This window comes from Equus quagga, chromosome 2, assembly GCF_021613505.1.
Source record: "Equus quagga isolate Etosha38 chromosome 2, UCLA_HA_Equagga_1.0, whole genome shotgun sequence".
NCBI lineage: Eukaryota > Metazoa > Chordata > Mammalia > Perissodactyla > Equidae > Equus > Equus quagga.
In genome coordinates, this window is record NC_060268.1 from 74,788,625 (window position 1) to 74,814,819 (window position 26,195).

The 26,195-nt window shown below is 43.0% G+C and overlaps 1 protein-coding gene across 1 annotated transcript in view; it reads left to right on the plus strand.

Moving 5' to 3' along the window:
* ATP10A (ATPase phospholipid transporting 10A (putative)) overlaps positions 1 to 26,195 on the plus strand; it is a 176,718-nt gene that overhangs the window by 143,904 nt on the left and 6,619 nt on the right. The window contains 6 exon segments of the mRNA XM_046654707.1: positions 8,422 to 8,525; positions 8,615 to 8,741; positions 14,298 to 14,482; positions 19,998 to 20,325; positions 22,932 to 23,008; positions 24,910 to 25,035. Of these exon segments, the coding sequence (XP_046510663.1) occupies positions 8,422 to 8,525; positions 8,615 to 8,741; positions 14,298 to 14,482; positions 19,998 to 20,325; positions 22,932 to 23,008; positions 24,910 to 25,035 (947 nt within the window).

The following is a 26,195-nucleotide window of genomic DNA, read 5'->3' on the forward strand; positions in this document are numbered from 1 at the left end:
TTGGGCATCTTTATTTTTGAGGAAGATTTGCCCTAAGCTAACTACTGCCAATCCTCCTCTTTTTGCTGAGGAAGGCTGGCCCTGAGCTAACATCCGTGCCCATCTTCCTCTACTTTATATGTGAGATGCCTACTACAGCATGGCTTGCCAAGTGGTGCCACGTCTGCACCCAGCATCCAAACCGGCGAACCTCGGGCTGCCGAAGTGGGACATGCACACTTAACTGCTGTGCCACCGGGCCAGCCCCATGGGCATCTTATATTCTATCTGGCAACACTACTGGTGTTCTGGGGAAAGAAATTTCATATTTAATTAAGTATGATTTTTCATAAACAGAGGAAGAATATGCACCTCCATTTATGCCTACCTTCTGGACAAAATGATGCCAGATCACTCTTAATGAGGTTTTGTTTATATGAGCTGCTCATTTCAACAAGGGATATTAGAACAGTCAAAAATATTATGAGATTCCTTTTAAAATAACAGCTAACTCTTACTTTAAATTTTATATGAAAGTTTGTGCTATTTACAAGTAATGAAATAGACATGGAATAAATCTACTGGTGCAGAGGTTTCCCACATGCCCTTATTGGAGATTGTTGGAGTAAATCACCAGGAAAGGACGCTCTTGTGACATACCTGCTTAATGAATTGCAACAAAATTCTGGCCCAGTGTTCCAATTGCAGCCACCTAGAGCAAGGCGTATACATAAGGGCCAGTTACCCTGCACTGGCCCCAAAACACACTCATCACACACTTTTGTCATGAACAAACTAAAGTGCATTCTGCCTTCCCACTCATAATTGTTGGCACAAGAACATGGTGAAGGTAAGAAGGTGTGTGTCACCTTGGCATGGATTCTACGGTTGGGTGAGGCTCAAAGCCAGCTCTTCTGCAGTTGGGTATAGTAAGCAAAGCAGCAAGTCTGCTCCTCATCTGTGTCTACAGAAAACAGAGAAAGGGGGATGTGTGGGGAACTCTTACTAACTGACAGCTAATTTGTTAGCTTTTTTTTTAATGGTGATTAAAAAAAAACCCATAACATAAAATTTGCCATCTTGACCATTTTTAAGAATACAGTTCAGTAGTGTTAACTATATTAACATTGCTGTGCACCAGATCTCCAAAACTTCTTCATCTTTCCAAACTGAAACTCTTTACCCATTAAACACTCTTCTTTTCTCCCCTTCCCCGGCCCCTGAAACCACCATTCTACTTTCTGTCTCACTCAGTGTAACTACTCTAGAGACCTTACAATGTGGCATGGGAAGCTGCCCAAAAGCTGGGTGCGAAGAGCTTCCTAGTAGAGCCTCTGGGATGGTGCTACACTCTCAGCAGCATGAACTGTGGCATGTGCAGAGTGATTTCAGCACCATACAGAGCTCCCAGAGGTTTCTGGAGTGGTCCAGGGCATTCTGCTGGACTCTGTTGTTGTTTCTTTTTTTATTTATTTTATTGCAGTAACATCAGGTTATAACATATGACTTTCAGATGTACATCATAATATATATCAAATTCTGTGTAGATTATATCATATTCACCACCCAAAAACTAATTATAGTCCATGTCCTCACATGTGAGCCTAATCATCCATTTTGCCCTCCCCCATTTCCTCTTCCGCTTGGGTAACTACCAATCCAATCTCCGTTGCTATGTGTTTGTCTGTCGTTTTTATCTTCTACTTATGAATGAGATAATACGGTATTTGACTTTCTGCTTCTGACTTACTTCACTTAGCACAATACCCTCAAGGTGCATCCATGTTGTCACAAATGGCCAGATGTCACCATTTCTTACGGCTGAGTAGTATTCCATTATGTATATATACCACATCTTCTTTATCCGTTCGTCCCTTGATGGGCACCTAGGTTGCTTCCAAGTCATGGCTATTGTGAATAATGCTGCAATGAACTTAGGAGTGCGTGTATCTTTATGCCTTTGTGTTTTTAAGTTCTTTGGATAAATATCCAGCAGTGGGATAGCTGGATCATATGGTAGATCTATTCTTAATTTTCTGAGGATACTCCATACTGATTCTATAGTGGCTGCACCAGTTTGCACTCCCACCAGGAGTGTCTGAGGGTTCCCTTTTCTCCACATCCTCTCCAACACTTGTTTCCTGTCTTGTTAATTCTAGCCATTCTGACCAGAGTGAGGTGATACCTCATTGTAGTTTTGATTTGCATTTCCCTGATAGCTAATGATGTTGAGCATCTTCTCATGTGCCTGTTGCCCATCCATATATCTTCTTTGGAGAATTGTCTGTTAGATCTTTTGTCCATTTTTTAATTGGGTTGTTGGGTTTTTGGTTGTTGAGCTGTATGAGTTCTGTGTATATTTTGAATATTAACCACTTATCTGATGTAAGGGTTGCGAATATCTTCTCCTAATTGTTAGGTTGTCTTTTCGTTTTGTTGATGGTTTCCTTTGCTGTGCAGAAGCGTTTTAGTCTGATGTAGTCCCATTTGTTCATTTTTTCTTTTGTTTCCCTTGCCCGGTCAGAAATGGCACTTGAAAATATGCTGCTAAGACTGATGTCAAAGAGCATACTGCCTATGTTTTCTCCTAGAAGTTTCCTGGTTTTGGGTCTTACATTCAAGTCTTTAATCCATTTTGAGTTGATTTTTGTGCACAGTGTAAGATAATGGTCTACTTTCATTCTTTGCATGTGGCTGTCCAGTTTTCCCAACACCATTTACTGAAGAGACTCTCCTTTCTCCATTGTATGCTCTTGGCTCCCTTGTCGAACATTAGCTGTCCATAAATGTGTGGATTTCTTTCTGGGCTCTCGATTCTGTTCCTTTGATCTGTGTGTCTGTTTTTGTGCCAGTACCATGCTGTTTTGGTTACTATAGCTTTGTAGTATATTTTGAAATCCAGGAGTGTGATACCTCCAGCTTTGTTCTTTTTTTCTCAGAAATCCTTTGGCTATTTGGGGTCTTTTGTTGATCCATATAAATTTTAGGATTCTTTGTTCTATTTCTGTGAAAAATGTTCTTGAAACTTTGATAGGGATTGCATTGAATCTGTAGATTGCTTTAGGAAGTATGGACATTTTAACTATGTTAATTCTTCCAATCCAAGAGCACGGAATATCTTTCCATTTCTTTGTGTCACCGTTGATTTCTTTCAACATTGTCTTATAGTTTTCAATGTACAGATCTTTCACCTCTTTGGTTAAGTTTATTCCTAGGTATTTTATTCTTTTGGTTGCAATTGTAAATGGGATTTTATTCTTAATTTCTCTTTCTGCTACTTCATTGTTATTGTATAGAAACGCAACTGGTTTTTTATGTTGATTTTGTATCCTGTGACTTGACTATATTCATTTATTATTTCTAAAAGTCTTTTAGTGGATTCTTCAGGGTTTTCTGTAATCATGTCATCTGCAAAGAGTGACAGTTTCACTTCTTCTTTTCCAATATGGATCCTTTTTATTTCTTTTTCTTGCCTGATTGCTCTGTCTAGGACTTCCAATACTATGTTAAATAAGAGAGGGGTAAGTGGGCATCCTTGTCTGGTTCCTGTACTTAGAGGGATAGCTTTCAGTTTTTCTGCATTGAGAATGATATTTGCTGTGGGTTTGCCATATATGGCCTTTGTTACGTTGAGATGATTTCCTTGTATTCCCATTTTATTTAGCGTTTTTATCATAAATGGATGCTGTATCTTGTCACATGCTTTCTCTGCATCTATTGAGATGATCATGTGGTTTTTATTCTTCATTTTGTTAATGTGGTGTATCATGTTGATTGATTTACAGATGTTGAACCATCCCTGCATCCCTGGAATGAAACCCACTTAATCATGACTTATGATCTTTTTAATGTATTGCTATATTCCATTTGCTAGTATTTTCTTGAGAACTTTTGCGTTGATGTTCATCAGTGATATTGGCCTGTAATTTTCTTTTTTTGTGTTGTCCTTGTCTGGTTTTGGTATCAGGATAATGTTGACTTCGTAGAATGAGTTAGGAAGCCTCCCCTCCTCTTCAAAGTTTTGGAAGAGTTTGAGAAGGATAGGTATTAAGTCTTCTTTGAATGTTTGGTAGAATTCACCAGGTTAGCCATCTGGTCTTGGACTTTTGTTTTTTGGGAGGTTTTTGATTGCTGTTTTGATCTCCTTACTGGTGATCGGTCTATACAAATTCTCTACTTCTTGGTCCAGTTTTGGAAGGTTGTATGTTTCTAAGAATGTATCCATTTCTTCTAGATTATCCAATTTGTTGGCATATAGCTTTTCATAGTCTTCCCTTATTATCTTTTGTATTTCTGAGGTGTCCATTGTAATCTCTCCTCTTTCATTTCTGATTATATTTATTTCAGGCTTCTCTCTTTTTTTCTTGGTGAGTCTAGCTAAGGGTTTGTCAATTTTGTTTATCTTTTCAAAGAACCAGCTCTTGGTTTCATTAATTCTTTCTATTGCTTTTTAGTCTCTATTTCATTTATTTCTGCTGATGTTTATTATTTCCTTCCTTCTGCTGATTTTGGGCTTTGTTTGTTCTTCTTTTTCCAGTACCTTTAGATGCACTGTTAGATTGTTTATTTTGAATTTTTCTTCTTTGTTGAGGTAGGCCTGAGTTGCTATAAACTTCCCTCTTAGAACTGCTTTTGCTGTATCCCATAGATTTTGGCATGTCGCATTTTCGTTTTCATTTGTCTCCAGGAATTTTTTGATTTCTTCATTGACCCAATCATTGTTCAGTAGCATTTTATTTAATCTCCACATTTTTGTGGCTTTTCTGATTGCCTCCATGTAGTTGATTTCTAGTTTCGTACCTTTGTGGTCAGAAAAGATGAATGGTATTATTTCAATGTTCTTAAATTTATTGAGACTTGTTTTATGGCCTAATATGTGATCAATCCTGGAGAATGTTCCATGTGCATTTGAAAAAATGTGTATTCTGTGGTTTTGGGGTGGAATCCTCTATATATATCCACTAAGTCCATCTGGTCAAATGTGTCCTTTAAGGCCAGTGTTTCCTTTTTGATCTTCTGTTTGGATGATCTATCCATTGGTGTAAGTGGAGTGTTCAAATCCCCTACTATTATTGTGTTACTATTTCTCCTTTTCTGTCTGTTAATAATTGCTTTATATATTTAGGTGCTCGTATGTTGGGTGCATAGAAATTTACAAGTGTTATAGCTTCTTTTTGGATTGCTCCCTTTATCATTATGTAATGCCCTTCTTTGTCCTTTGTTACAGTTTTTGTTTTAAAGTCTATTTTGTCTGAAATAAGTATTGCTACGCCTGCTTTCTTTTCTTTGCCATTTGCATGGAATATCTTTTTCCATCCATTCACTTTCAGTTTGTGAGTGTCTTTAGGTCTGAAGTGTGTCTCTTGTTTGCAGCATATACATGGGTCTTGTTTTTTTATCCAGTTGGCTACCCTGTGCCTTTTGATTGGAGCATTTAGTCCATTGACATTTAATGTAGCTATTAATAAATGTGTATTTATTGCCATTTTGTTACTTTTTTTTCTGGATGTTTTAGTAGTTCTTCTCTGTTACTTTCTTTTTCCTTTGCTCTCTTCCCTTGTGGTTTGATGGCTTTCTTTAGTAATATGTTTGATTTCTTTTGTCTTACTTATTTGCTTACTTATTATAGGTTTCTGATTTGTGATTACTATGAGGATCCTATATAATATTCTATCTTTATAACAGTCTACATTGAGTAGATAGACTCTTTAGCTTGACCTCTTTCTAAAGCTCTACTTTTTCACTCCCCTCCTCCCACATTTTATGTTTTTGTTATCATATGTAATCTCTTGTTTTGTGTGTGTCTCTCCATTACCCTCTTATCATTGGAATAAGTAATTTTAGTACTTTTGTCTTTTAACCTTCATATTATCTTCACAGATGGTTGATCTACTACCTTTACTATATTTTTACCTTTACTAGTGACTTTATTGCCTGTTTTTTTTGGGGGGGTGGGGGGGCTTGATAATTTTTGTATCCCTATTTGTGGTCATTGCTTTCCCGCTTAAATAAGTCCCTTCAGCATTTCTTGTAGAACTGGTTTCTTGGTGATAAACTCCTTTAATTTTTGCTTGTCTAGGAAGCTCTTTATCTCTCCTTCCATTCCGAATGACAACCTTGATGGATAGAGTATTCTTGGCTGTAGGTTTTTCCTTTTAGCATTTTAGATATGTCATGTCATTCTCTTCTCACCTGTAGGGTTTTGGCTGAGAGGTCTGCTGATAGTCTTATGGGCTTTCCTTTGTATGTCACTTGTTGCCTTTCTCCTGCTGCTTTTAGGATTCTCTCTTTATCTTTAATTTTGGACATTTTAATTATAATGTATCTTGGTGTGGGCCTCTTTGGGCTTATCTTGTTTGGAACTCTCTGTGCTTCCTGTACTTGGATGTCTGTTTCCTTCCTTAGGTTAGGAAAATTTTCAGCTATTATTTCTTCAAATAAATTTTCTACCACTTTGTCTCTCTCTTTTCCTTCTGGGACACCTGTAATCCGAATGTTAGTGCACTTGACATTGTCCCAGAGTTCCCTTAGACTGTTCTCATTCTATTTCTTTTTTCTTTTTTCTGTTCAGCTTGTGTGATTTCCTCTAGTCTTTCGTCTAGCTCGCTAATCTGTTCTTCTGTATCCTCTACTCTGCTATTGAGTCCCTCTAGTGAATTTTTCATTTCCAGTATTGTATTCTTCATTTCTAATTGGTTCATTTTTATATTTTCCAGTTCTTTGTTGATGAGCTCACTGTGTTCATCCAGTCTTCTCCCAATATCTGTGAGCATCCTTATTAGTTTTTATTTGATCTCTTTTTCAGGTAGGTTGCTTATTTCTGTTTCATTTAGTCCTTTTTGTGGGGTTTTGTCCTGTTCCCTTGCTTGGAATGTATTCCTTTGTCTCCTCATTAGACCTCTTTCTCTGTGCTTATTTCTATGTATTAGGTGTGTCAGCTGTGTCTCCTGATCTTGGAGAAGTGGCCTTATGTAAGAGTTGCCTTTTGAGGCCCGGCAGTGTGCTTCCCTCTCATCACCAGTCCAAATGGGCTAGTTGTGTTCTTCTGCTGTAACAGGGTTGCTCTTAATGCAGGTACCCACGGATTCTAGTCTTTCCCTCCCTGGCAGGCTGTTTGTAAATCCAGTTTGGGGAGCCTCTGCACCATTGTCTACTAGGTCTAACAGCACACTCTTGTTGCTGTTTTCCTGTTATTTGAGTAGGTACCCAGTGTAGCTGGTTGCTAGGCTCATGGGCTTATAGTTCCTATAGACCTCAGGCCTACAAGGCTGTTGTGAGTTCTCTCAGGAGTGCAGCTGAGTGGGGCTGGCCCTAGGCATGGGAACACCCAATTGTTTCAGGTTTGGAAGGTGGGGCTGATCCTTTTTATGGTTATTTGTGAAGCACAGGTCTTCTTCCACTGATAAGCCTCACCCCCCACAGGACCACACAAACTGTCAGTACAGTCCTGGTCCGTGCACACTTCCCACCCCCCTGGAGCATACCCTGATGCCACACTGCAGAGGCCCCCACCTCTCCAGCAATATCCCCCACAGTTCACCTGGCCCCCACACAGGCCCTCCCCCACAGAGGCAGACACACGCACCTGCCTGTAGAGGATCAAGGCACCCAGTCAGTGCAGGCCAACAAGTAGCCTGAGGGCTTGCTGTTGGGCCAGGCTGGTCCCTAAGATGGGCTGCCTGGCCTGGCTGAACTGGATTAAATCTGTGCTCTAGTGGGTGTGGCAGACCCCTGGGATAATAGGCCAGGGGGAAAACTCCAATGGCGTCTGCCAGGGTCTGTGTCAGCATGCCTGGACCAGGTCACAGCAATGGCCATCACCAAGGTCTCAGTCTCGGGAGAGGTCTCTCCTCTCACCAACATGCACTCAGAGCCCACCAGGTGAGTCTCTTTTCACCAGGACTGTCATCCTTCTCTCTGATGATTTTAGGTTGCTGAGATGGGTGAGTTTGTGCATGGGCCCTTTAAGGCCCGGGTCTTTTGGGCTTTCATCCAGTAGCTTTTCTGGGGGTATCCCCACTGCAGTTAATGGCCACCGAAGCCAGATATTAAGACGCTCATCTCAGTTGTGCTGAGTGTGAAGGGTGCTTATAGCAGTATTGGCCCTCATTCCAGGCCTCACTCCTCCAGAAAGGGCTGCGTACCTTAGGGTGGCTCCTGCCTGGCTGGCTGAGAAACTTTTCCGCTCCAGAAGGAGGCTTTTTTTCTCTCCAGAAGGAATTCCTGCCTCTTCCACCTTAGTCAGCACTGTCCCTTGTTGTGGGGGTTCTTTTTATCCAGTTTCCAGTTTTCTATCCATGGTAATTTTTCCAAAAATAGTTATAACCTGGTTGTGTTCATGGGAGGAGATGAGTTCAGAGTCTGCTACCTCCGCCATCTTGACGAGATCTCTGGACTCTGTTGTTGTTACTCATCCATGTTTCTGCTTCTATTCCAACCTAGATGATGCCAGAGGAAGGCATCAAAAGAAAATCCAAAGCATGACTCAGAATTACCTGAACCTGTATGCGGTGGAAGGCCTGCGCACCTTGTGCATCGCCAAGAGGGTAAGTGGGGGCCGCTCTGTGAGTGGCACACTGACGGTGCCCTAGCAGTGCTCAGTGCCTGTGGGCACTCATTAGTGTGTCTCACATAGGTTCTGAGTAAGGAAGAGTATGCCTGTTGGTTGCAAAGCCACCTGGAAGCAGAATCCTCCCTGGACAACCGTGAGGAGCTCCTCTTTCAGTCTGCCATCCGCCTGGAGACGAATCTGCATCTGCTGGGTAATTACACTCACAACGTGTGTTGCGTAGAGCAGTGTGGAGTTTAGAGACAGTCCTCAATAGGAGGTGACACAGCTCTAGCCACTGACAACTCTGCACAGGCCTGGCCTGACACTAGCGTGATCTTCAGGTGGGATCGTCCTTGAATGAATGTTCTCACCGTGGTCCACTATTTCTGTGGAATTCCATGTGTCCCCCGCCAGGCATCCTGCAAGGGCAGCCGACTTGCCTCCCCTTAAATCCTGCTTTCCTACCAAAAATAGAGATGAGGAGCAAGGCTTCTCAACAACTGATGCCGCTTACCCCCGAGACAAAAAGAAACTGTTGGACCCCAGAACTGGCTGCACTTTAGTTTACATCTTATGAATGTTTCACAGATTCAGTTTGGATGAAAAGAAAACAGACTCACTTTTACTAAAACTTGCCCATATTTGGTACTGTGTTCTTATTAGTATTTATAAAAGTATTTATTACTTGAATGTTTATTTTAATATTTAATTTAATATTTTAAAATAGTTAAGATTTATTGAAGCATTATTAAATTACTTGAGCCTCTGTATGTGTGCTCTGTGTGTCCTCACCAGGAGCTAGTTGTGACCTGCTATGTATACACACACCCCATCCTGTGGTCTGATGGTCAGATGGTACTCCTGGGGCACGAAGAAACAGGTTCCTCTTTCATTTCACACAGAAAGGCTGTAATTCATTTGGCCTTGTTCCCTTGGCAAATGAGTTGGGATGTCTGTATACCTATATATGCATATCTGATATAATATCTAATTCATATTAACTCATGTATTTAATAGCATAATGTATACACATACTATATAATGTTCTGTTTTGCTTATGGTGTCCTGTAAGAGGCCTTGCACTACTCAGGACAGCCCCAGGATCCAGAGGCAGAGATGCCATGAACAGTGTCCCTGGGGAGAATTCAGAGAAACCCTTGGAAAACAGCTATGTGTCTTCTGGACGGCCAAGTTTTGATTTACTGAACTAAAACTCTTCACATCTAGAATGTGCTTCTCCGAAAGACCCTGTTGATCAGACCTGTCGGCTAAGCAGGGGTCCGGCTGGTTCTCCTGGCCTGCAGTGCAGTACACGCTTGCCCAACCTCTGACACTTCACCATGGAGCACTCTCCCTCCGGGGTAGCCTCTCTCCCTTGACAGTCTGACTTCTTGAATGGAATGAAATCTGCCTTCTAGAGGGCGCTGGTCCCACCCTCTGGAGCAATGCATACACAATCTCTTCCCCTTTCTACAGGACGAGACCGTAACTGTGTGAGGACAGGGTTGTAAGCAACCCCCCAGACCCACCCTGAGCCATCCCCTTCTTCACCCATATTTTCAGGCATGCCTACCTTTCCTTCTTTCAGAGTCTAGGAGCCCTGGCTTGGTTGTCCAGTCCTGGCTCTGGCACTTACTGGCCATGAGGTCTTTTCCTTACCTGCGGGGTAATAATCCTGTGAGGGTGAACAGAGGGGATGCAGTGAAGCACTGAGCAAGGTGCAGGTACTGAGTCCAGCCCTCAGCAGCAGCATGCTGATGAGTCTCAGGTTACTGCTCCCACATCTGTTACAGCCTGGCTGGCCTCTTCTACAAACTTTCTCTGGTAGTTGGACATTCATCACCTCCCTCGGCCCCCATGCTATATCTCTGTTAACATGTCCTAAGTTTTTGATAGCCCTAGTATACCCTAGGATTATACTGAACTTGAAATCAGTCTTCCTTCCTAGATCTTTTTCACAGGAATTGCTTTCTAGCTTGGATTCTGTAACTTTTACTCAGGCAACTATGTAAACTTCTACAAGTATGGTTTTCTATTTATCCCTGTCCCCATTCTTTCTTTTGGGGTCAGGTCTATGTCCTGGCTAGTGAAGATTTTCAGAATTCAGATTCAGCCACCTTCCACTGTCATCCTGAGGCTGATGCTTCTCTCCAGGAGTGTGTTAGAATGGCTCTGAGATGGGTCAGTTCAGGAACCAGGGGGACCTGCCTGGTGGCATAGTGGTTAAGTTCACGTACTCTGCTTCAGCGGCCTGGGGTTCGCCAGTTCAGATCCCAGGTGCAGACCTACACATCACTCATCAAACCATGCTGTGGTGGCATCCCACATAGAAGAACAAGAAGGACTTACAAGTAGGATATACAACTATGTAATGGGGCTTTGGGGAGGAAACAAAAGAGAGACGAAGATTAGGAACAGGGCCAATCTTCATTTAAAAAAACAAAAAAGAAAGTGCTACTTTTAAAAAAAATAAGAACCACTGGACTGTCCATAGTGGGCACCAGCAGTGTACTGGGGCCTGCTCATCCCTGTTGGTGAGACCCTGTTGATAAATTTTTGGAAATTTTGCAATCACTGTTTGCTGTGTTGCATGAATTTTCAGGAACGTTGCATAGCCTTTGACGCTATGTTGATAGCTTGAAATCCAAGCCAAGGTGAGGGTATTTGCACCACAGAAAGGGGCAAGTGCATCAGACAGCCTCTTCCTGCAAGCTGGTTGTTAAACACATACCATCTCCTGCAGCCTGGGATATTTATGGTTCAGGATGAGGCCTGAGCTGGAAAACAGGAGAGCCACCACCACCATGCTCCCTACAGCTTTATCCACTGGCACTGTGTCCCAGCTCCTCAGATTCATTTCTGAGAAATGTGAAGTAAGCTGTTTCTATTTTTAATATCCCATAGCCAAATACCCCTTTCTAGATCTTTTCATTTAGGTTCTCATGTTCAATAACATCAGAGAACCACAAAGGAAAGACTATCATTCATGCTGTGTTCTTGAAATGTTCTTTTTCATAATGTTCTGGCCAAGAACCTAAATTCAAAGGACAATGTTCTGCTCACTTTCCTCCGCACTCTTGCTAGTTTCTCCAAGTGTCATCTGAAACTCCTCAGCTTTGCCCTCCCATTAACAGCTGCCTATATCTGAGCACAGGGAGGCCTGGAGGCACTAGCTTGCACCCTTGTTATAATACCCAAAATGCCAGGTTCTCCCGAGGATCAGGTTGTAAAGAAGGTGACATTTACTCAAAGTCACATACATTATATTAACAACAGCTACCTTGGAGAGCTGGAGAAAGATGCTGTGCTTCCAGATCATTTTAAAAGGACTGTTCCCTCGAATTTACTCTTTATCCTCAGCCATATTTCATGCTGAGACAAACATACTTTCCCTAACTCTGTTTCTAATATCAATAATATTCTGTGTTTGATTCAAAGCTGCACTTTATATAGGTGAGGGTCAGCTGAGTGACCCAGTGGGGGGCCCATTACTTTGGCCAATTAAGTCCTGAAATAAATAAGTTATATTTTCAAGGTGTTAGGTCTTCCATAAAGGGTCAAACTCCCTCTGCCCTTGAATTCATCTGTGAGGCCTTCCTTGCTTTCTTTCTTAAATGGTGGGCATTTACCAAGGAGCCCTGGCTGAGTGGCCAAGATACAGAGACAGGAGACACGGTCTCTTCTGTAGGAAGTTGCTGTCTAATGAAGGGTGACAATTGAATGAGTTATACACGAAGCACCACACCATCATGGAAGAATTATCCCAGAGCAGACGTGCAGTTCAGAGGTTTGGGACATTAGACATACTGTGCGTGGAATCCTGGCCCTTTCCTTGCAGGCTCACCTCCCTCACCTTTGCTTTCCACGTCTGTATCATGGGGATAATTGTAGTACTCAGATGTTAGGGATGCTGCCCAAATTTTTATCTGGCAGATAGCAATCCATCAAAGTTAGCTGTCATTGTGATTATTCCATAATCATTATTATTAGCATTAAGTATGAACAAGGCACTATGAACACATGGAGGCAGGCCTGATCATCCTACCCTCTTTCACCAGATGTCAGGGAACATGTCACAGAAGAAGTGACACTTAGGATGCGCTGAACAATGACGACTCTGTTGGATGGTGAAGATAGGGAGTCAGAGACCAGGCACACACTCTTCCTCGTGCTAGAGCCAGAGGGCTGCGAGAGTGGAGAGGCCAAGACCAGTTGCCCTCCTGGTGCCTGAGTGGTCAGGGAGGTGTTCACAGTGAGCATGGACCATAATGCGGTCTCATTCCTAAGTAGACCTCGAACCCCACACCTCTGCCTGGTCCTTCCCATGGGGACTCCATGGTTCAGAGCAGAGGGCAGCTGGGGTACGATATCCCCTCCTCCTTTCTGGGTCCTTCTCAAGTTCCCACTTAACATTCTGGTGCATTCCTCAAGTGGGAGGTAGGCCCAGGTCCAACACACCACACAGGCTGCATGAGGTGGAAGACAGAAGACACTTGCCCCTGAAGGCGGCTTCTGAGGAGCTCTTTATCCTGACCTTGGTTACACGTATGTGTGATTTGTGAAAGCACAATGAAGGGTATCATTTAGGAAATGGGCACTTTTTGTACATGTGTTATACCTTGACTCCATCCTCCTTGCACCTGCCATCTGGTCCTTTCTAGGAGGAGAAAGGGAATGGGCTTTTCTCAGTCATTTCAGGCTGCTATAGTGAAATACCACAGACTGGGTGCCTTAAACAACAGGCATTCATTTCTCACAATTCTCGAGTCTGGAAGTCTTAAATCAAGGTACTGGCCAGTTTGCTTCCTGATAAAGAACTTCTTCTTTGTTTGCAGATTGCTATCTTCCTTCTGTATCCTTGCATGGTGGAGAGAGATCATCTCTCTTGTGTCTTTTCTTATAAGGACACTAATCTCATTCGTGCCGGCTCCACCCTCATAACATAATCACTTCCCAAAGGCTCCACTTCCTAATACCGTCACATTGGGAATTAGGGCTTCAGTCTATGAATTTGGAGGGGACACATTCATAGCCACGTCCCAGCACAGGGAACAGCTTGGCATAAAAGAGAAAGGCAGGGCTGATGAGGAGCCTTCAGTCAATGACACACCTCTAGAGGGAAGGTAGAGACCATCTCACCAAGTTGGAAACAGAGGAAAACACTGAGGCTGGCCTAGAGAGCACATTTCCCACTGAGTGGTATATTTTTACCAATATCCTGAGACCTAAATGGAAAACTCACCTCTTATTCGTTGTATTTGTGGGAAAAGTACATTCAAAATAATGTTGCTTTCAAGTAATAATGGGCCTGTGCAGTCTGTTTCGAGCATCGCTGAGAGCAAACATTGTGGATGTCATTCACCAGAAGCTTTATGTGGGATGGGTAATTCTTAAAACTTTTCCATCCCTCAGAATGTGGTCATTGCCACCATTTCCCCACAAGCTTTGTTTCCAAGTTATCTATAAAGTTAAAAGAAAGCATTGAAGGTGCTTTGTTGTAGGTACAAGGAATTCTGTTCAGTGCCTCCCAGTTCTTCCTATGCATCCTCGATTGTGTCAAGTCAAGAAAGGTGTTGTAAGTGTCCACCACTGTCCTGAAATGATGAGTCATCAAAGAGTGCTTCCAAATGAGTCAGATCTCAAGCAGATCCCAGTCTACAGGGCCATGCGGACATCTTTGGTGTATTGATATATGGCATCCACACCCCATCAGGGTCTTGGGGCACGTGAGGAGTGGGCTCACCCACGCTGTTGTACACTTGACCAGGTGCCACTGGGATTGAAGACCGCCTACAGGATGGAGTCCCCGAAACCATTACTAAATTGCGTCAAGCAGGACTGCAGATTTGGGTTCTCACCGGTGACAAACAAGAAACAGCCATTAACATTGCGTACGCCTGCAAACTTCTGGACCATGATGAGGACATCATCACCCTGAATGCTGAATCCCGGGTAGGTGGATTGAGAGGAGGCCCTGCTCTGCCTGAGGCAGCCACGTGCCTGGCCAGCACCCACAGCAGAACTCTGTGGGAAGGCCACCAGGGAGCCTCCGTTTCTGGCAGCCACTGTGAGGTGGGCCTTTTCCCTCTGCCTCTCTGTTTGCACCTCTGTGTTATGTTTCTGGCACTTAGAACATGCTCATTGTTGCCTTGGAGGATGCGGAATTTGCTGGAATTTCTTAGATTTCTTTCAAAGAACACACATCTGGGCTTTATTATTGCAAAATTCAACCTGCTTTTTCCTGATAAAGTATCCATGTCAACAGTATCAGAAATTTTTTTCATGAGATCACCTGGAAGCTCAGGACACATCAAAGTCCTCACAACAATGTAGGCTGTCTCATGGATGGCCCAATGGGCACTGAAGGTTTTCATCCAGTCACATTATCTAATTAAATCCCCCAGTATGTAGGGAGTACCTACCTCTCGTAAAATCCTGGTCTGGGCTCTGATTCCTCCAGTGAGCTCCCACTTGAAGCGTCTCCTCAAGCTGGATGATGATGTCTGATTCATCAACTTTTTCTTTTATGGATCATCCTTTAGGTAGTCAGATCTAAGATGTGCCTAACCACAAATATGTTTTCTATATGTTCTCCTAAATTTTTTTGGTTAATATCTCACCTTTAGACACAATCTGTTTTGTGTAGAATTTTGTGTAAGGTGTGAGGTTTAAGTCAAACTTCACTTTTCTACATGTAGCTGTCCAATTAGTCCAGCGCCTTTTGTTGAAAGTCTTTTTTCCATTGAATTGTCTTTACACCTTTGTTGAAAATCAATTGGTTCTATTTGTGTGGATCTATTTATAGACTTTCTGTTCTGTTCCATTGATCTATGTGTCTATCCCTTCACCAATACTATGGTGTACTGTGGTTTTATTATGTCTTAAAATTGGTAGTGTTTTGTTTAATTTCCACGTGTTTGGAGATTTTCCTGTTGTCTTTCTGTTATTGATTTCTGTTTTAATTTCATTATGGTCATAGAATATGCTTTTTATGATTTTAATTCTTTTAAATTTGTTAATTTTTTTAATGGCCCAGGGTGTGGTCTGTCTTGGTGAATGTTCACGCGCACCTGAGAAGAAGGTGTATTCTGCTTTGTTGTTGGCTGGTGGATCAGTTAGATCCAGTTTGTAGATGGTATGGTTAATTCTTATATAATAGGGTTCAGCAATCTGTGACCTATGGGCCAAATCCAGCCCATCACCTATTTCTATAAATAGGTTTTGTTCAAACACAGCCTTGCCTTTGATCTTATGTACAATCATTGGCTATTTTCACGTTATAATGGCAATGTTGAGTAGTTGCAACAGAGACCGAATGACCTGCAAATCCTAAAATAGTTACTCTCTGGCCCAACATAGTCACTCAGTTATTTTGATTTGTATTTGCATAGTGTATCTTTTTCCATCCTTTAGTTTTTAATCTACCTATAGCATTACATTCAAAATAAGGCTTTTTTTGGCAGGTAGATCATGTTTGAATGCATTCTGACAGTCCCTTTTAATGGATATGCTTAGATCATTTACATTTAGTCTAATTATCAATATGTTTGTATTCAGTTCTACCATTTTATTTTTTGTTTTCTTATTATTCTCTGTTTTTGGTTTCTCCGTTCCCTTTCTGATCTTCTTTTGGGTTATTTGAACATTTTTTAGTATTTTATTTTAATTTGTCTATTGTGTTTCTTCAACATCACTTAACTTTTTTAGTGTTTTTTCTAGAGATTAATGTGCATACTTAAATTCTCAGTCTACTTTGAATCAGTCGTTTGTCACTTCAAGTGGAATGAAGAAATCTTGTCACTGCATATGTCTGTCTTCTCTTCCCCTTATGATGTAGGTGTCATATATTATAGCTACAAACGTTGAAATCCTCGTCAGATAATATTATGATTTTTGCTATCAATCAAAAAGCCTATTTTAAAGAATTCAAGAGGAAAAGAACAGTCCATTATATTTACATAAATATTTACAATTTCTGTTGCTCTTCTTTAATTCCTCATTTCCAGGTTGCCTTGCAGCATAATTTTCCTTTTGTTGAAAGAGCTTGCTTTATCACGTCCCTTCAAGTAGGTCTCCTACCAACAAGTTCTCTTACTTATCTTCAACAGAGAATGTCTTTATTTCACCACGGTTTCTAGTGAGAAATCAACAGTATCTGAATCATCGTTACCCTGTGACTAATGAATCATTTTTTCTTGCTGTTTTTGAGCATTTTTTTTGTCTTTAGTTTTAATCAGTTTGATTATGACTGTTTTGGCATGGATTTCTTTAGATTTATACTCTGGGATTTGCTAAGCTTCTTGAATCTGTGGGGTTATGTCTTTCATTAAATTCAGTAAGTTTTCAGCCATCATTTCTTCAAACACATTTTCTGCACCACATGTTCTCTTCTTCGTTAGACTGACAACGTGAATGTTAGGCCTTCTGGTATTGTCTCAAAGATCCCTGATGCTCTCTTCATTTTTTCAATTTTTTTCTTTCTTATTCAAATTGGATAATTTCTATTGATCTCTCTTTGAAGTCACTGACTTTTTCTTTCGTTATCTTTATTTTGCTGTTGATCCTATTTAGTGAGTTTTTTTTTAAAAAATAAACTTGATATATGTAGAACAGTTTTAGATTTAAGGAAAAATTGTGAAGACAGTGCTGAGAGTTTCCATGTAATCCACACCCAATGTTTCCTATTATTAACATCTGTAAATCATTACTTATTAAAATCCATACTATATTTAGATTGCCTTAATTTTTACTTAATGTTCTTTCTGTGTTCCAGCATCTCATCCAGAATACCACATTGCATTTGGTCATTGTGTCTCCTTAGGCTCTTTTGGATTTAACAATTTCTCAAACTTTCTTTGTTTTTGATGACCTTGACAGTTTTGAGGAGTACTGGTCAGGTATTCTGTAGAATGCCCCGATATGGGAATTTGTCTCATGTTTTTCTCATGAGTAGGGCAGTGGGTTTAGGGGAAGAAGGCCACAGACAAAATGCCATTTTCATCATTTCATCACATATCAATGGTACATCATATCAACATGACTTATCATTGTTAATGTTATATTTGTCAGGATTCTCCACTGTAAACTAATTCTTTCACCCCTTTCTATACTGTACTCTTTGGAAGGAGGTCACTGTGTATAGCTCACACTTAAGGAATGTGGAGTTGTAGTCTCCCTCCTTGAGGGCAGAGTATCTACATAAGTTATTTAGAATCCAGTGAGCTTTTTATTTTGGTTAATGTGTTTTTGTTTTTTAAATTTCTATTTGGTTCTTCTTTATATCTCCTATATTTTTCCTGAGACTTCCTTTCCATTCATTTCCAGAATGCCCACTCTTACCTCTTGGAGAATAAGGCTTCTTCAGAGCCTTTGCCAAATAATTCCACTATCTGTGTCATCTTGGCATTGGCTTCTGTTGATTGTCTTTTTCCACATACATTGAGGTTATTTGTGTGCTGATAAATTTTGGGTTATATTGTGGGCATTTTGAATGACATTCTGGTCATTTTTTAATTCTGTGAAGAATGTGGATTTTTTTTACACAGGTGATCAACCCTCTTGAGTTCAGGCTGCCTGCTCTCAACAGCCTCTGTGTTGGTTTCAGTGTCAGTTTTGTTCACCCTTTGCCCAGCTGTTAGAATCTGTCTCACATTTTTGCCACCCTGAGGTCAGTTTGCAATTTGAGTAACAATCTACCCCAGAGTTCAATTGTGAAAAGTCTTTGTTATGCTGTTTAGGATTATGTCCATGAGTGCACAGCTTGTGGGTGAGCGCAGGAATTAATAAACCACATCATGGGGCCAGTTAGCCAAGCTCCTCCCTCTTCACAGTCTTTCCAGTACTTTCCCATTCTCTGGGACTCCCCTTTTCAGTCCTATGTCAAGGAAGCTGGGGTTTGAGTGACCTTTTTCTGCTTTGTACTTTGCACTGACATCTACCTCCAGGGCCAAGTGGGGGTTGAACAGAAAGAAGGAAGGCAACAGTTATCCTGCCATTGTGGGACCACAGCTTCACGGACAGAAGAGAATGTCCATCTCCCTCAGAATCTTCAGCACAGACAGTCCTGTTGCCACTGCTGTTCTTTCCACTGCCACCATGGGAAAATTGCCTGGGGCTAGGGTCAAGAGAATAGAGAAAAATAAATTAAAATGAAATTTCTTCCATCTTCTCTGAGCATGGGGACTTCCTTTTTCCATTCCTCAACCAGACCCGCAGGGCTTCTCCTGGAGCTCCCTCTGTCCCTGCATTGGTACCCACTCTCAGGTTCTATGATGGGTCCAGACCAGAGGCTGCCAGAGTGAAAATGGAAAACTCAGCCACCTGGTCATTGTGCTTGGAATGCTGGTTTTCTTCCCTAATCCAACAGCTACTACTTCCTTCCTTCCAGAGTCCTTGAATAAGTGCTCTGTGAATTCTGTCCAGGTGCCATCACTGCATCAGTGAGGGAGACAGGGTGGTGTGTGCTTGCTCCGTCTTACCTTGTCAGTGCTCTGTGCTAGGACCAGGGAACTCATGGATTGCTATGTTGAGGTCCCACATTCTCTTCAAAGCCTTCCCCAATTGCTACCACTCTCAACCCCACGCTGGAAGCAAATCTTTCCCTGTCTGTATCCAGTAACACTTTTCACCTTCTGATCTGCGACTTGCTGTGGTCATGAGTGTGTGTGACTATGTGTGTTTGCATGTCTGGCTGCCTGCCTATCGCCCCAAGGCTGCTAACTGTCTTCTCCAATCCTCTTTTCTCTGGTCTCACTCACTTTCCTAAATATAAAAGGTCCTTAGTAAGAAGTTGTTGGACACAGCTTGATTTCCATACTCTGTAGGAAACTGGTCACTAACTCGGTGGGCTCACTGCCCATGGAGGACCAGGAACCATTTGAGTTCCCCAGAGTGGGTCTGTTCCTGGAAACAGCTGTCCTTCCGATGTCTCTGTCCCCTGACCTGCAGATTCTTCAATAAGTTTTCCTCTTCTTTCTGGAATTCAGATAGAGTTTTGGAAGAGCATTGCCAATTAAAAGGCTTAGTAATTATGCTTTTTTTTTTTTTTTTACTTCATTTTCCTGGTCAGCTGGAGAGCTTAGAGAGACATTGATGATTACACTTCTTCAGGGGCTGAATGAGGACCTCAGAGAACTATGGAGAAGTACATGTGAGGCCCCTTCTGCCTAATCAGCGAGCAATCTAGCCACAAAATTGTTAGGCCTCCCAAAGTGAAGGCATTCTCTTTCAACCTCTACAGGGTATAATGGGAAATAAAGGAAAATCTTATAGAAACCCTAGACCAGCTCGGTCTCTTCTCTGTGGAAAGTCATCCTCTTCAACTAACTTCCCAGTTTCTGGAGGGAGGCCTTCTGGGCAGAACCTGCAGCCTGATGCCCTGGACAATGTCAGACCCAGATGTGTGGGGAGGGTCACCTGGTCTGCATGCAGCCAAGTGAACTGCACGGTCCTCTCATGTCCATTTTAGGAGGCATGCGCAGCCCTGCTGGACCAGTGCCTACACTACGTGCGGTCCACAAGCCCCTGCAGCACTCCTCAGAAGACTATGGACAACATGAGCGTGGGATTCTCCCCTCTCGGCGCCCCCTCCACGTCTACCACTTCTGACCCCAGCCCAAGCCTTGTGATTGATGGGAGAAGTCTGGCCTATGCCCTTGAGAAAAATCTAGAGGATAAATTTCTTTTTCTCGCTAAGCAGTGCCGGTCAGTCCTTTGCTGTCGGTCGACACCCCTGCAGAAGAGCATGGTGGTGAAGCTGGTCAGAAGCAAGCTCAAGGCCATGACTCTGGCCATAGGCAAGTATCGAGGCTGACCTGATGAGTCTGTGTGTGAATGAGCAGCCCCCATCTCTTGCAGCTGCTTCCTCTTGATGCATCCTGAATTTCCTACCCCTTCCATGCTATACTATAAAATGGGAAAATGATTCCTTGCTTTTTTTTCTACTCACAAAATCATACCCAATGCAATGAAACAGGCAGCCTGTTCCAAATATAAAGCTTAGATGTGAAAGCCACAAAATAGATTAACAACAGTTATAGCTACTTACTAGGAGGTCAGTAATACAACGTGGTTTAAGAAGATGGAGCTTTTACTGTTTCCTGGGAGACAGGAGACTAGAGAACTGCCCATCCCAGACAGCCACAGCGATAGCAGAGTCTTGCACACAAAGCATTATCCCAGGCCAGCATAGAAAGAAGGCCCTTTGCGAGTTCTTCTGGTCACCATGAGCCACCTGGAGTCTAAGGCTTCTTAATGCCATAAGGATCCACAGATTTGATTGGTGATCAGAATTCCCATTGCCTCTTGTCAGCTTTACTTTGCTCATTGTTCCAAGACAAGCATCTAATTAAATAAATCCATCCTAAGATATGAATAGTTGCTAAATGTTATGCCATTTCCTTAACGACTGTGTGTTTGATGGTGTTTTTTCCATGCAGACTGTTGGCCTGGAGAGCCTTCTGGGTTCCTCTCCAGTGCTACATGGTGCTGACCTGCCCCTGCAAGGCATCATCCCACCCACAGCTGGGTCAAGTCTTCTCCAGCCAGGTTCAGGGACTCAGCAGTGCCACCTGCTGGTGAGAACCAGGAAAGGCTGCAGGTAGCCTGAGGAAAGGGTAATCCCCATGATCCCCAGCTATAAAGTTTGGTCTGCCTGAATATAAAAGCCATACCCAGGTGAGAGTTGGCTCTGAAATAAAACATCCTCACCAATCAGTAATAATTACAGTATTTTCTGCAAAAGGTCTGTGACAGCCCCTACTTGTTGATGTGAGGATTGTCACCCTGGCACTTGGGACACCTCATCAGGACAGAGTTGAGGCCAGTGTAGAACCTGGGTCCGAGGTCTGGTGGCCTTAATGTGATCATCATGGAGACAGCTCTGCAAATCCTGAGGGCCATGGAGGGGAGTGAGATTGGCACAGATGTGAGCACATATTCAGTTGTGGTCCCCTGGTTCAGGCTGAGGGAAGACAGGCAGCTCTTCCGGGGGTGGGGCCCTCCTGAGGGAAGCTGCCTCAGGACCACCTTTGCCCTCATGTGCCTGGAGGGCCTTCTGGTCTCCCTGGGCAAGTGTTGGAGGCAGGAGCTAAGGAGTCTTCAGGCTGGGTCTGCATGTCTGCATGCTCACCGCCAACCTTGCTCCTCTGAGTTCCTGTCCTAAGTGGTGACATGAGGATCCGTGTCCCCCTGGTAAGGCTGGTTTAAGATGTGATTGATAAACCACATTGTCACAGCTTGGTCAGTGCCTGGCTCAGCCACTGAATCACTGATGTGTAGTGTTCATTTAAGAAAATGGAGATGAAGCTTTGGCTGGTTACAAAGAAAAGAAGAAACAAAATAGAATCTCAAAAGGGAAAGGGAAAGAAATGACCCATCAGAACTTTAGCTCGTTTCTTTGACCATGAGTTAGAACACTGATGTGATCCATTCCCAGGCATCCAGTGGTTTATGATACAGAGAACAGAGGAGGCTGCCGTGTCTCATTGTGAATGGGACATTCTGGGAAGAACTGTAGAGACTGCTATTGCTTCACAGAATTTCAGTTCAACAAATACTGACTGATCGCTGGTGTTGGACTCAGTGCAATAAAGAACGGAAAAATCACAGAAGAGAGCCATCCTGTAGGCATGTTATGAGCTACTCTGACTTTAACTGTGCTTTTGGATTTTTGCAGCTTGAGAGATTCTCCATGCTTTGGCCCTTTCTGCTGTCCCCTTCCAAGAATGGTCACTATCACTGAGTAACAATGACTTTAAGTCTCTGCTTGCCTTTCCCCAAAGGTGTCGAGAGCTCTGACCTATGCCCTGTGTTCCTACACGTTTCTATTGGCAGTTTGACTGAATAAATAGAAGTTCTCCTTTATTGCCCCCTCAGAGAGCCCACAGGTGAGCATAGTCGCTAATAAGCTAGCTGGTAATAAGGTGCAGAAAGAACTCTTCTGTTTGCGGGGCAGAATTTAGCCTCCTCTCTCAGTTTAGAAAACTGCTCCTGTAAGTATGAATTGGAATAGCTGTGACTAATGTGCTGTACATGAGATAAAGACCAGGGTAGTTCAGTAAATAATAATGATGAAGGTGATGATAGCATCTTTCATTGTCCCAGACACTGTGTTAAGGGCCCTGTTGGTGTATGAGCCAATGATGTAGAGTGAATACTAAATAAAAAGGGATAACTCCAGCCTCCTTTCCAACATCTCCTAGTGTGGCTGGTAGTTCCAGACCTCACACCATGTTCTGACAGCTTCACTCAGTTATCTCAGGGCAGACACTGCAGTGCCTTTTCTTCGCTCTGCCCATGACCCTTTCACAGGACTCGGTCCCTGTAAAGACCCATCAACCCAACAGGATCTGATCCTGTGCATCTCAACTTAAACGATTCTTCCTGCCTGTGCTGTTTCTAGGAGACGGAGCCAATGATGTCAGCATGATCCAGGTGGCAGATGTGGGTGTGGGAATCTCAGGCCAGGAGGGCATGCAGGTAAAGACCAATCAGGGCTGTCCTGTGTGGCCACTTGGCCTTCACTGGCCCCTTGTCCTGTCACGCCACAATCTGTCCTGGCTTTCCTGTTGGCTCTGTCTGACAAAGCTAAAGGTTTGGCCTTCAATACAACTGATACTCGCCTTCTGCTAAGCCAATAGTAGAAGATAAGGTAGAAGAATAAGTAGAATAAGTAGAAGATAAGAAGTAGAAGCTTCCTATTTATGAAGCAATGTGCAGTAAATATGTCTGCCTATAAGTATATTTTCGTGGAGTAAGTGAAGCAGAGAAAGGCAATGTGAGTCATTGCCTTCTCTCTGGCTGTTTATGGCTCATCCTTGGAAGACATTTTTTAAATGTACACAAATAGTCCTAATTTGTAATAAGTGCTATGAAAGAGAAACACTATTTTCTGTGCTGGATATTTCACAGGAGGGTCTAACCTGGCTGGAAGCATTTGGGAAGGCCACCTTGACAGAAGGGTGAGCATTGGGTTTAGGACCTAGATTTGGATGTGGGAAGGAGTGGCAGAAGGCTGGAGAGGCAGGCACGGCCTGGTAGGAGGGGTCCATCTGCAGTTCCCAAGGGCTGGAGCTTCTTCAAAGACAGTCTAGGGGTCTACCTCACATTCCTCTCTTTAACTTCTTTCTGACAACCATCCCTTCGGCTGAATTTTTAGACTAACTCTGTTGAGGAAGGGACCCTGTCTCATGGGTCCAAGTCTGGCAATAGAAGGGTCTTAATAAATGAGTTTTGAGAGGATGAATAATGAAACAAATGAAATAAATAATGAAATAAATGGTGAATAATAAATTAAGGAATGCACAAAGCCCTTCAAACCCCTATGTGTTAACAGGAAGAAGTATAGAGAGAGTATTTTCTTTTAAATCCTTCAGTTCAAAAAGCAGAAGTTCTGAGGCTTCAAACGTCTGCCATGTATTAAAGACGTTACTCTCTTTCACAGAAAGGAATACATCAAGTGTGCTGTGCTCTTTTCTGGGTGTTATTTGAATGTAGGGAAATTAGTTAAATTTTAAAAGCAGACTTACATTTTTGTATGGAATAACCCTCCAAAGATAAGTGTAAATCTGTCTTTTCCTGACATTTTCTTTGATTTTTTTTTCCAAATAGAGAAATTCATTATATGGTATGTTCCAAGTTTTTCTGGGCACAAAAGGTGTCGTTTTGATGTCATTGGTCTGGCCTGGTTAGCTTACTTGTGCAGAGCACTGTGCCCAAGGAAGCGAAGGGGAGCTCCTGCCCCAACACATCTTTCCTGCTGACAGGGGCAGCCTGCTGTCCCCACTCCCTCCTGTCCACGTCCAGTGCCCCGCAGTGGCCGTCCTGGGACTGGGTTACGAGGATGTCAGTGGAGCCATGGGCCTTGCCTCTCTTATCGCCTCTGACTCCTGAGGAGAATGACCCAAAATGCACCTCCTAGGACAGCTGACCATCTGTCTGTGACATGTACAAAAGGGGCAGCTTTGGTTCATCTTTGGGTTGAGATCCTAATATGTTTTAGATGAATAAAATATCAGAGGGAGGAGAAAAGCAGGGAAACTGTGCTCATCTCCGCTTTTTTTTTTTGGCTTATGAAAGAAAGCATGGGAAAGACAAAGCAAACACTTTTAAAAATCAATCAATTACATGTATTGGAAATCTTAAATATTTGAGTCCTATAAGGTGATATCCCTGAACTAGAGTGCTTGTCAAGACTGAATTTTTTTATTTGAAGGAGATAATAAGGGAAACAATGGTAAAGCGAGCCTTGGCAGTCACCTGCACACGGTGTTCCAAACTGGATTTATCCATCCATGTTCTACCTTGAATTCGGGGGAGATAAGACAGACATGAGGCGGAGTGAGACATCACCAATAATGAGAACTCCTCTCCATTTCAAGGCAGTGATGGCCAGCGACTTTGCAGTGCCGAGATTCCGATACCTCCAGAGACTCTTAATTGTTCACGGACATTGGTGCTATTCCCGACTTGCCAACATGGTGCTGTATTTCTTCTACAAAAACACAGTAGGTATTTGATACCACCAGTCTTTAGGGTTTTTGAATCAAAAGGCCTAACCTGAGATTCATAGGACTATCACCCGAATGCAGCCAGCGGGCCACCTCACGGCTTCCCATTGATTGGCCTTTGTGCGTTTGCCCCAGGCCTGGCCTGGCCTTTCCTTGCACCCTGTAGGCTCAGATGTCTAGCTCACAGGCTCTTAAGGGTAGCTGCTCCTCTAAGGGAGAAGGTTGTGGAAACAGGTAGATCAAACAAGAACATCCACTTAGTGCTTTAGAACGAAAAGTAGAGTGATCATGAGTCTAGTGGTCTGCACAAGGTCACACAGGTAGTCAGCAGTCAAGGCCACGTTTAACCCCCGTCCATCCAGTCCAACCCCTAAGCTCTTAACCATTGTGTTAACGTGTTTCTCAGGAGCAGATTGCTGAGGTGTCCACAGAGAGAAGCCCTCCAATCACTGCTTTCTCTAGAGTGGCCAGGGAAATGAAATGATAAGTAGGTGTGTGATTGGCAGCCCTGGAGTCAGAATAGGAGCACGTTGTCACACTATGATCTCGATATTGAATGGCCTCCCTCTGGACACACCCACAACAGGCCATGCAAGCGAGTCCCAGGTCAGGGTGTAGGCTTGGGCCTGGCAGGAAGGGAACCGCCAACAGGACCTGGCCACAGTCTCTCCTGTGCTCTCAGGATACATGCGCCCCTTCTGGCCAGCTCTGTCTGGAGTTGCCCCTTCAGTCAGGTCAGGTCCAGGCCTGATTGGCTGAGGACAGTTCTGTCTCTCCAGGGGCTCTGATCCAGGGCTCTGGTCCATTTCACATGGATCCTCACATTTGACTCTTAGTTCCTTCATTACTAAGTACTTGGAAGACAGGAGTCTTTCTCCATACCTCTCCCTGATGGACACCATGGCCACTTCAGAACTTGCCCTACTTGTAAGTGAGGTGTGGACATTCTGCTGAGAAGTTCCTGGGCTTGTTGCCCTTGCCTCTGATAGCTTGTGGTTGAATGTACAAACAAGGAGACAAAATAAGTAAACTCTTGGCATCAGTGACCTTCCAGAGTAGTCCCACAAATCTACCACGTTGGATACCACAGCGAAGATCATCCTGTACTCTTCTGAAAAAGAATAAAATACGTTAAAAGATATATTTTTTATTTTATT